Here is a 12620-nt window from a genome sequence, read left to right on the forward strand (position 1 = left end):
ATCAAACAAAACCTCGTTACGATGTACCTTATTATGGATCGTGTCAGAGGCAAAATAAAAGGAACAAATATTAAGAATCTCCTACTCCATATATCATTCCGCAATTGACCCCTCAACCCTTGCTTTATTACCGACTTTTTGTTTTAATTTGCCCAACAAACGCTCAATCGGATACATCCAATGCCAATAAGCAGGTCCAGCAAGTCTAATTTCTTCGGCTAAATATACAACCAAGTGTTCCATCGAATCAAACCAACTTTGAGGAAAAATCGTTTCCAACAAACACAACGCTTTGATAACCGATTTTTCCATTATTTCCAAGTCGGTTTTTGTAACCATGGATGAACATAAATCTTGGAAAAAGTTAGAAATTGCCGTGATTGTATCGACAATAGGCGCCGGTAGAAGTTCATGAATTGCGAGAGGCAATAATTTTTGAAGAAAAATGTGACAATCGTGCAATTTGAATCCATAAAATGTACACTCCTCAACATTGCAATAACGTGATATATTTGAGGAATAATTATCCGGAAGTTTTAGTGAACTAATCTATTCACACAAAAGTTTACGTTGTTTTCTAGTAAGGGAATAAGGTGCTTTAGGTGACTTTCCTTTCTCATCGATACACAAATGTGGTAACACCCCAAAATGCTTGCAATCCGCTCTTGCTTTTTATGATCTTTTTACTTTGCCGCATTGACAATAGTAGAAAAATGTTTTCAAAAACATTTTTTTCCGTATGCATGATGTCAATTGAATATCGTAAACTATGTGATGACCAATAAAGGGGTTCGTAAAAGATTGGGACATGAGTCCAATGATGCTCTTTCCCGTATCCGACACTCCTTGCCTTCAAATTACTCTTTCCGGGTGGTGGAAAAACTGAACCATCAAGTAATTCCTTAACACCCTCACCGGACAAACGACCACGAAACAATCTTCTTTCTTCATTATCAAACAAATTACTTTTTTGACGGAGTTGATCATTTGATTTAAAGAATATTCGGTTCGTACCATAGAAACTACATTTTCCATAATATTTTAATTGAAACCCTTGCATGCTTCCAAGACACACTTGACATCCCATCTTTTCTTTGCCCGACCACCCACTTATCATACTCATAGCAGGATAGTCACTAATTGTCCACATAATAGCCGCTCTCATTATAAAATTTTGTTTCAAAGATTGGTCGTATATCTTCACCCCGGTATTCCACAATATCTTCAATTCATCGATGAGAGGCTTTAGACAAACGTTTATATCTTTTCCAATACTATTTGGACCCGGAACTATATCGATCATGAACGTATAAGGCTTTTTCATACACATCGATGGTAGAAGATTGTAGGCAACTATCACCACGGGCCACACACTATATGTTTTTTTCCCGGTAGGGTCAAAAGGGTTGAAACCATCGGTCGCAAGACCGAGCCTTATGTTACGAATCTCTTGAGCAAATGAAGGATACCGACGGTCAAAAATTTTCCACTCTTCTCCATCCGTGGGAAGACTTATTTCTCCATCTTTCACATCTCTATTTTTGTACCATCTCATGTGATCAGATATATGTCCCGACATATATAAGCGTTGTAATCTAGGGATCAAAGGAAAGTGTCTTAAGATTTTTTTTGCTATTTTTTTACCATATTTCCTAGAAACATCCCGATAACGATCTTCACCACATATATCACACACAACGTTATCCTTGTCATCTCCATAAAATAACATACAATCATTCTCACATAAATCAATTTTTTCATATTCAACCCTCAAATCCTTCATAATTTTTTCATTGCATAATAACTTTCGGGTAATGTATGTTTTTTTGGAAACACATCCGTAAGAAGTTTAAGCAAACTATCAAAAACTTTATTACTACAATGCGAGTTATATTTGAATTCCAATAATTTGGTAGTAAAGCTTAATCTTGTGTACTTTGTATTGCCGGGATAAATAGGTGCTCCATTTTCAACAATAACCTCGTACAATTTTTTAGTACTATCATTTGGAGCTTCTTCTACATTCATAGTTCCCGTATCCGTAGTTTCATAAAATTGATAATTTTCACCGGCTAAATCATGTAACATCGCATTCAAATCTACCGGTTCTTCTACTCTCGAAGGTTCCCGAACACAATAACGGTGATGTGATGTTCGACTACGTTTTCTTCCTATTTTTTCACCGTGCGATGTCCACACGGTATAACCCTCAAGTATCCCTTTAGCAAGCAAATGAAATCTAACATCATCAATATTTAACCAATTCAAATTTTTACAACGTTTACACGGACACTTCATTGTACCATCTTTTATTCCATTTTCTCTAGCAAATTTTAAAAAAATTCTACACCAATTCTATATTTCAGGGTCAATGAAATTTTATCGCTTTGCAATTGATTACCAATCAAACTTTGATCAATGGTTTCCATCTACAATAATATTTTTTAAAATTAAAAAAAACATATTTAACAAATAATTTATCATTAATCTCATAATTATTCATGTATTTCATAAAACACACACACACACACTATAATTACAATAAATGAAACTAACTTACAAATTATCTACTACCAAACATCAATTCTCATAACAAACATTTTATAAAAAAATAAAAACATTAAATACATACAACAACATTTAATACATACACCACCAACATAAACACACACACACATTATTACAAAATATGGAAATAACTTACAATTTTCTGAAACTCCTCCACTTCAATCCTCTGTTTTTTTTAATTTTTTGCCCAAAATCAAGAAATGAGGGATATAATAAAAAAATTAAAAAAATAGGTTAAAACCGACCGTCAGCGGTCGGTTTTAGGCAGAAGAATAAAACGACACTGTTTTCTCTGTAACGGGTACTTTTTTTGTAATTTAAATTAATTTTTTATTATTCTACAAAACCGACCACCATATATGGTCGGTTTTAACCTGCAAAATTTGTGGATATAACCGACCACATGTAGGTGGTCGGTTTTAAAAGTGACACATCAGTAAAACGGTGTCATTTTTTTTCAGTAAAACCGACCACCTGTCTATGGTCAGTTTTATGTGTGTCACATCATCGATATGATGTCGTTTAGTTGGTATATAACTGACCACTGACGTCGGTCGGTTTGAAGGTGACCAAATCGATGTCGGTCGGTTATGTCCGGTCGGTTTTACCCTGTTTTCTTGTAGTGAATATAATTGTAGTGTTTTTTAAGGTAATATTGTATGTGCTCTCTAAATTAGCTATTAACTATAAGGGATAAAATTAAATGCTTGAAAAAATATATTAAGGTGCTCAAGTTTTAGTTCAGGGGATGCTTTTGGTTATTGAATTGATAAGTATAGTTAATGAGTCAAGAGTAAAAGCCTAGCATTGATCCTGATATTCAGTTGCAAGCTAAACCGATAGACAACTTAAAATTTTTATGCTATGATCGATATAAAACTTAAAACTTTTGTTTCTATTATCCTAAATTCGTGATGTTGAACATAACATAGATGATTAGGACAAATGTGAACAAATCAGCCAAGTATGTTATCAAACATGAATTATATAGCTTTTAAATGAATTAGGAATTTATTCTAGGTGACTGATTTTGCTTCAAAGTAAAATTATGTTCAGTATAATAGAATATCACTTTGTTCAGCAATTCTTATGCTGGACAGATGATATATATGCACCGTGATATCAAAGTCCTCATGAACATTGTAATTACATAGGCACAATAAATAGCCCACCAATAACCTTTAGAAATATAAGAAACATGTTTATGAATTTAACGCCCTCTCTCTCTCTCACTATTACCAGTCGTCGGTGCTGCCATGGAAGCTTATCCAGTTACGGCGTGGCAAGAAACAAAAGTGATTGTCATATATGTTATATATTATCCTTACATATACCTAGGGGTGAGTATCAGACGGGTTGGATAGTTAAAACCAAATAACCCAAATATATTGGTTTTTTAATTCTTCTAACCATAACCGTAACTGTTAGTTCAAAACCATAACCACCCAAATTTTAGCGGTTCGGGTTTGGTAGTTTTCGTTCAAACCGATAAGAAAAATATGTGCATATATGTACAAAGTAAAATGTTTATTAAGTTAATAAATTATCAATTAAATAAGTTCATTATGTAATAATTTGAATCTTTTAACTGTAATATTTAACATCCAAGTGTACTTAACATAATTTGGATTCAACTACTTATAAATATCAATAATTCATGCAATATATGTATCCTCAAATTATATTATTAAAAAAATTTAATATATTTGGATGGTTTGGATATAACAGGTGGTATAAAAGACAAACCAAAATTAAATCGTTATTTTTCGGGTTTTTTAAGAACGAAACCATAACCGATCTAAACTGTTACAAAACCGTAAAATTTTGGTTTGGGCGGCTTGGAACAATTAGTTTGCATGGTTATGAAATTTTTTATTTACCCCTACATATACCCATAACCCTCGATTATTTGCGCATCTTCGTCTTCCATCATCATCATCTTGATAATTGAAATCCCATTTGTTATTCTTTCAAATAAATATACAATATCCTCACCCCACCCACAATTACTAAATGTGTACTATATTTTTACAATAATCAAAAACTTCTTTAAATAATTCACTCTGGGATTACATATTTATTTTGTATATTCCATATGTGTTTGTCCGCAAGAAACTGTATTTCTTCCCCTACGGATTAGAAAATCAGAGTGATCATCACGAAAGAAACATACTTATTTAAACATTCAAGATAATGGGTGTCTATTCAAGATAATTGGTGGCATGGTATTAAAATCTGGATATTGGAAGAAGGTCCAATGAATGAGTTCTTCTGGGATAAGATGTTTCATGTTAGTAAGAGAATTACACATGGATTCATCATCAGAGCCTGTAAATTGGGATAAGCTTGACATACAGGTTATCGAATTCACCAAATCAGAAAACTTCATCGAAGATTCATCATCGAAAATTAGGGTATTTTATGATTGTTTTTTCCATTGATTTTGGGTTAGGCATAAAGGGATGAAATGCCATCATCGTGCGTAGAAAACCAAATTTTAGTTTTAATCCATCATATCAGTTAAGAATTTTTATTACGGTAGTATTGGATCTTGGATCTGCGTTGATAGTGCAAATGTATTTAATTCGAAATTGAGAAGTTTCAGATATTAGAGTCGTGTTAATAAGTAAAACCGTTCTTATCTAGGTAAGTCTCATGTAAGTAAAACCATGAGCTCAGATACTATTTATATCAATTATGCAATTATATTTTTAATTTGTTTGAAATTATTACTTCGTTCTTGCAAGTATTTGATTTATTGTTACCTTTCACTTTTTAAACAACTTACGCATGCTCACACACAAGCCGAGGGTCTTTTTGGAATCAGCTCTTCATTCTTCAGAATGAGGGGAATGCTACGTACATCTTACATTTATCGGACCTTGCGTTAAGCAGGATTTATTGGGTATATTTGATTTGGTTTAAGTTTATGAATTTAGGCAACCATAAAAATAAAAAGGTATATATTGTGTATAATGACAACGTTAAGGTGATTTCAATTCAAATAGCTCCTGGGTTTAGAAACACACATTATATAAATTTCAAAATCTTTAAACATTAAATAGAATACAAAAAGGTCATATTACATGCATGATATAATCATTTAATTTGACTTGATAAATAAAAGGACAATCCAACGATAAGAAAAATCTGTATATTTTTTGGCATAAACAATTAGAATTACAGGGACACTTTCGAGGTTCGAGATTAAATTGGTTCCTCACATGAGGGACATCGTATAAATAAAAATAGTCAGGCTTTTAAATCTTCATGTTGCTAAGATTACATACCGACAAACATTTTTAATATGTTTAGGGTAGAGGGCGAGGTAGTAGAAACCCAAATCGTTATCTCTTCGCCTCAATCCCAAAAAGTATGAGATCTCCGTCATGGTTAGAGGAGGATATCATTTGTTACAATATATCATGTATATGTCAATAATCATCCTATAGCTGTCGGGCGAGAGCTGTATTGGGGATATTTGAAAATATTCTAGGCCAAGCAAATCCATGTTCAACCAGTTTATTTGTCAACACCATTCTAGGAATTAAGGGTATCGTATCTGGGAGTTGTGCATCATCATCTGAAGGGCGAGGTCTCAACCATCACCCATTGAGGCTGTAATATTCAATCATCAACATTACCTTCTCGGAGGAAATATCATAGGAGAGCCCCGCACATAAAATGATCAATTGATTTTTTCTCAAATCAGCCTTTTCACCCTCTTCGAAACTAGAACAAAAATTTAAGTCAATTTCGTACTCCAGAATTGGGTCTCCAAAAGGTCTTTGGAAGGAAAAGGCATCCCCATTGCATATTGAAGAGGCGATATTTATAGCACTTCCTCATCCATAGCGTCATCAACTTGATTATCAGGAATTTCAGCCTTTGAGGAGCCCTCATCCAAATCTATGCCATCCCCGTACTCAAGTATAGGATTATTAGAATAATTCTTTTTATATGGAAACATTTCCAACCTTGATGGTCATGTTTTATTCCGGTCTAAATAGTTAATGAGATCATTAGTTTATTCTATCTCCTCGCTTGTGTCACAGACTGATGAACGCTGCCTAAATCTTCTACTCCATCAAGAGGGTGTGAACTTGTATCAAATATGGAAGTTAGTTCATGAGGGTGAGTACATGCTCTAATAGATTTCGTTGTCATATTGTGGTATCGAAGCCATGTGGGATCTATTACTTCTTTCAGTTTATCCTTCCTAGGAGAAAGGTAAGAAGAAGATGATTGAGAAGAATTCTTGGCGACGTTGTGATGCTCACTCACTTATGAGCTTCTTTTTTGTTTGACAGCTAGAAACAAAAAGGGAGAGGGCATCATTAAGAGGAATTAGCTAGGAATTTTTTCGAATTTAAGACTTGAAAAGGAAAAATAAAAGTAAAAGTCCTCGCCCTTGGGAAAGATGACCACCCTAAAACAATTCTCACATAGATCTAAGAAAGATATGAAAAGAAATACAAAATAATTCAAAGATAAATTAAATGTAAAAGAGGGATAAAGATGTATACCTTAATAATTTGTGTGGAAATTACTTATCAGAAAATAGCGTCGCCTAATTATGAATTCTCGCTTTTGCTTAGAGAAGTGATGCTGACAGTAGTTCGAGTTGTTAATATAGAAAGGGAGGACTAGGTCTAAGCATTTGGTCGGTTTTGTTCAAAATCGAACCCAGCCGAATTAACCAAAAATTGAAATTCTGATTTTTTTCGAAACCAGACTGAACCGATGTTACTTGTGAACAAAACCGAAAATCGAAGCAAATTATTTTGGTATGTTCGTTTTCTTAAAACTGAAATATTTGAAAAAAACCTTTATTTGGTGTGACTGCTCATTTCACAAACACAGCTCTATTAAAGTTATTTGATATTTTTAAATTTAACACGTGGAACTTTCATCTGTGGTTCTAACTTCCAAGAGAGATGCATCTATAACAAAATTACATATATCTTGCTAACTATAAAATACACCCCCCAATGATCATCATGTTGGTTATAGAATTATAATTTCATATTCAAATTATAAATATTTCATATGACAAGAAATTCTGAGAATAACTATTTGACAGCCAAATATGTAACGGCCCGCACTTCCGGACCACATCGATACCTTGTCAAGCTTTGGTTGCACTTGACGAGGGACGTGAACTAGCCCCCTATCGAATAAGAATTAGAACCCGGTCACTTGGGAAGTGTGGCATAAAGTATAAGATGCCGGTCACTGGCAAAGTGTGGCATAATGTGTGATTTAGGACTGTGGGACTAAAGATATGAATATTAAGATTTATTGATTGATTAAGAATTTTGATTATATGGATTATAGAATATGTTTGATTATGATTATTTATTATATCATGTGCATCTTTGTTCACCTTGTTATCGAATATATGTGTGATTTTGTGTGATCTGTGTTATGTGTCAAGTATGTTTAAATTATATTTTCGAAAAAGATTTAAAATATTATTTTTGAGCCGTCAAATGGTAGTTGCTTGCTGGGTTTCGCCGCTCATTCTTTTACAATTTCAGGTTTCGCCTAAGAGTTTGAGTTGGATAGCATTGGAGTTCGAGGATCTTAGTATTGGAGTAGATTGACTTTTGGACTTCCGCTTTTAGCTGCGCTTTTGTAAAGTCTCCTTTGTAATAGAATTTCGTATTAGTAAATTATATTTTTTATTAGTTTTGATTTAGATTTAATGGTCCGGAAGTGCGGGCCGTTACATCTGAAAAGTCGGCCATTTGACTACATCTCTTGCCTATGTGATTCAAGGTGGATTTTGACTTCAATAATCTCGGGTCAGTAACTTAACCATTATATTCCTAGAAATAGTTGGGCTTCTCGATCCGTGATGATTGCTTAATGTGGTGGCATGAGTCCTATGTGCCTTTTGAGAAAGAAACCTAATCTATCTAGATTTCCTACTTCCAAAAACTACGTTTGACTTGATCACCCATAATTAGGAGTACATAGATACATTGTATGGTACCAAGCAACTCTTATAGGAAAATAAAAATTCAACATACGATTTAATTGCAAATTCAATAATTCAAACATTTTTCGCCATCCCCAAACATAAAAATAGAACCCTAATCTCCGTAGCCTACCTCTTCAATGTCAATAATCACTACCGTTATTTCAGCGACCCTCCGAATTTGTTTTCATCATATTTTCCCATTAACACAATATAATGGAGAGAGAAGTGAGTTGATTTATTTTAATCGAGCATCTATATATTTATATAAAGTAAAATCACGCGTGCCTGACGTGGCTCCTCCAGGATCTCCCAATTCTATGTTTCTATTTTCTCTGATTTCCTAATATTCCAAGTGCATTAACGCTTGAAAAATAAAATTTCACCTGAAAAAATGGAAAAGTCACAAGAAAATTGAAGGGTTTTGGCTTTAATGGCTCCATTTCAGTTAGGGATTACTAAAGACCCTCTATTCTCCGAATGGTGAATTATTTACATCTCGGGAACTTCTCCGCCGGGAAAACCCATAAAAATAATGGTTGGTTGTTTTGCTCAGACGTGTCCAGCCACTTTCATGCCCAATTGCTAGGACACTCTCTCTTAATTTATGTCAGTTATCCATTATTATTTTTCTCACATCTTAATAACACTCAGATCAGGTCGTTAGTTTCAATTGAGTCACTGTGTGTGTATTTTGGTGTGACATATGTATATATACACTGAAATTTCGATTTGTTTCCGGGAAATGTTGCGAATATTTCGTTTTTGACATTCACTATATTGACCATGATGGTTTTGAATTAGGCTGCAGCCTACAATGAGTGCAATGTGGAGAGTTAGTGATCATATACTTGTAATGACAATGAATTTTGGCTGTTGTGTTGGTTTTTCAACTGAATTTGAGTATTTGTTGGTCTCTTAATTCTGAAGGCAGGAGGAGATTTTCACTTTTCATTGATTTTTTTTTTGTTAATTTTGAGAAGGGAATGTGTTTGCTGATAAAATGTGATATTGGATACAGGTGTGGCGTTGTTGCGGTTTCGTGACAAAGTTGAGAATAATCCATTTGGGGATTTTGGTCCTTGTTCTTGGTTCGGAATCGAATGCTCTCAAGGACATGTCATAAGTTTGTGAGTGATTAGTTGGGATAGTGCTACTTTTATGATTACTGATTTCATGCTTGTTTTTTGGACCTTTCTGTTTCCAAACTCACTTACTCTATGTCTATGATCACAAGGGGAAAGCTGCACTGCACTTTCTGCTTCTCCCAAACTCCCACAGTTCAGTAAATTAGATGAACGCTTTTGTTCTTTCTGTGCTAAAACCTTTTCTTGTATGTGCCAAGCAACCCATATCAAATTAGCAAGTAAGAGTTGTGGATTGACTTGAAAAATTCATGCTCTCTTTCTTTGAGTGATTGGTATTTGTTTTTTGTTTTTATTAAGTTATTGCAGCGCACAACGGAATAATTGTTTCCTTCTTTCTTTTTGACATTTGTGACCTGCAGATTGTTATCAAACGAGACTGCAGCCGTTTCAACTCAAAATAAGGTATTTAGTTTCACTCTTCATGTCTATTTTAGTGAAAATGGCGATCTTGCATTGTTCATTAGGTCCACAACGGGTCACATTTTAGAATGTGGTTAAATAATCTAGCCTGGTTTGAACAAAAAAGAAATAGGAAAGTTGGTGTGGGGTCTCACCTCAATATCGTGGTTGTTACAATGTGAAGTATGAAGTGTTGTACACTGTTTCATGTGATGTTTCATTAACCCTTAACTAATATAAAGAAATAACCATATTTTACAAAAGTGTACTGTTAAGTATAAAATGCCATAGGTCATATTAGCTTGTGGAATATTAAGAACTTCATGGCTATGTTTGTTTAGATTAATGATGCCTAAAATTGGGTATTTTCTTTAATATGTGTTATATTTTGTCCTTGAGCTATCCTATTGAATGGATTTTAAATTTTTTTTGCGGAAAATGATATAGGAGAAGAGTATGGGATTGACTCTTCCACCAGAAAGGAAGTGCAAAGTGACATAAAATAGTCCATGTAATTTAGTTGAAGGATAGTGTATTGGCACAATGAGTTAAAAGTTAGATATTGTTTACCCCTTTACATCTCACAATCCTATCTGTTATATTATCTAACATTGATTCTTTATTCTGCTGGGATAGTTATTCATCTTGCGGGAGAATAATATATATAGATTATGCTGAAGTGTGTGGATACCATTTTTATGCTATCATTATACTTACTTTCAATATTTCTTTACTCTTTAAGTTTATGTGTATATATATCATTCTTGATGTGATCTAAAAATTTTATTGTATTTGGTTGTGTGTATTTTTGTGTGTATATCTGTATTCAGAAATTTCGTGTATGTTTGCGTTCCAAGACAGTGTTCGGCTACGCCTTCCTATTAGTTTTAGAATGTTAAAAACACTTTGTCACGGTAAAGCATTATATGTGCTATATGCTACACTCTTCACACCAAATATAAATTTTTTTGTAGCCAGCGGCTTCAATTTCCCGTTGTCAATATTTGATTTTGTATAATATGGCTCAAGAGTTACATGCTTAAAATTGCAAACTGAATTTGCATACTGACCTTTCAAGTATTTTAAATGCTTTTGTTATGAATATTCAAAGAGTTTTAGATAGCAACCTCAAATGCACTTTTGGCCTCTCTTATCTTGCCTGGCCATTTTCGTCGCCTTTTTCTGTATCACGGTGTTTAGCTATTCTGTAAAGGTACAAAAGAAACTGGAACATAAATTTTAAAAAATTGTTTGCATGCTCTTATATGGCATTAGATGTGGTGATATATCCCGGGGCATTTTCATTGATTGATTCTGAATCTAACACCAGCATAATTAGAACAAAGCTCAAAATTCCAAAAAGAATGTACTTGGATGATCAGAAAGGAAATACCTCATATTCAGGTGGCGCATTGGGGAAAAGCAATAATGATACCGAGTCAGACGATTATGACCTCTATAATAGTTGGTTGGGAACTGGTGGCGAGGTTAATGTTGCAGACGCACCGACAGAAAAAAGTACCACTGTTGTTGCACAATTTGCTTTTAAAGACCAAGGTGAACAAGACCAATTTTGTTGGGAAAAGGCATCTGGTTATGAAGTTCCACGAGTGGAAGAAGCAAGTTCCTGATTCATGTCTCCAAAGGCATTGAAGAGGCAATTACCACTGTTAGAGAAATTGGAGAAAAACCGGATGATGAGATGATGTCAGTTAGATAAGAATTTCAAAGACATTCAAGAAACAACTGCCATTGTTAAAGAAATCGGAGAAAGAGCGGATGATGAGATGATGATAAGATAAGAATTCCTAGACAACATCCACTATTCTGTATAAGCTTTTGCATCTGAAGGTTAAACATATCGTGATGCTTCTGTTGGTTCAATGAGTATCCAATTGATATAGTTGTCGTGGGAAATAGCACTGTGTCAGCTCTAGACAACATAAGCACACAGGAACAAGATATTCCGTTAACCATACCATCAAAACTTTACAAGGTTTGGACATTTTTTTCCATTAAAATATATTTTGTTTAAGGTAAGTTATGGTCAAACAATTTTCATTGTATTGCTGGTAAGTTTCTTTGTTATGATCCTTTTAAAAAAAAAATTAAACTTGGGCTAATTTTTTTTATTGTCCTTTTATGGTTCTTTTTTTTATGGCAAGCAAATTTATTGTATTGCTGTTAAGTCTCTTTGTATGGTCCTTTTATTATTTAATATATTTGGTTATAAAAAAACATGTGTTGATACGATGTGAATAGACATAGGTTGTAGCAAATTAACAGATTTTGGAGTAAGGATCTAAGTTGATTATGTGTTTGTGCTGAAGCAGTTAATCTTGCTTGGTGGTGATGTTACTAAAGAGATTATTTCTGCAAACAACAGGTTATTATGGTGCATGGGCTTGGCATTTATCTGGATAATGTTAAATTAGAACATGACTAGCTAATTGCTTCACATGTCAGGTTAGATAGAATAAAGATATGTATCGAGTATACTTGCGAAGCAAAAAATGAGCATA

At 33.8% G+C, this 12620-nt stretch overlaps 1 protein-coding gene across 5 annotated transcripts; it reads left to right on the plus strand.

Moving 5' to 3' along the window:
* Positions 1–8810: 8810 nt before the first annotated feature.
* Positions 8811–12235, plus strand: LOC141678908 (uncharacterized). Of its 5 annotated transcripts, none has more exons than XM_074485332.1 (4): positions 8811–9089; positions 9573–9681; positions 10059–10101; positions 10546–12235. In XM_074485332.1, the coding sequence occupies exons 1-4, from the start codon at positions 9032–9034 to the stop codon at positions 10597–10599; spliced, it is 264 nt and encodes an 87-aa protein (XP_074341433.1). In that variant the 5' UTR covers positions 8811–9031; the 3' UTR covers positions 10600–12235. The 5 variants fall into 5 exon arrangements, 2 of the variants coding, with proteins under 2 accessions (XP_074341433.1, XP_074341432.1); XM_074485331.1 differs by having other exon boundaries at positions 8814–9089; positions 11503–12235; XR_012557955.1 differs by having other exon boundaries at positions 8811–9160; positions 10059–12235.
* Positions 12236–12620: the final 385 nt, after the last annotated feature.

This window comes from Apium graveolens, chromosome 8 (genome assembly GCF_009905375.1).
Source record: "Apium graveolens cultivar Ventura chromosome 8, ASM990537v1, whole genome shotgun sequence".
Lineage (NCBI taxonomy): Eukaryota > Viridiplantae > Streptophyta > Magnoliopsida > Apiales > Apiaceae > Apium > Apium graveolens.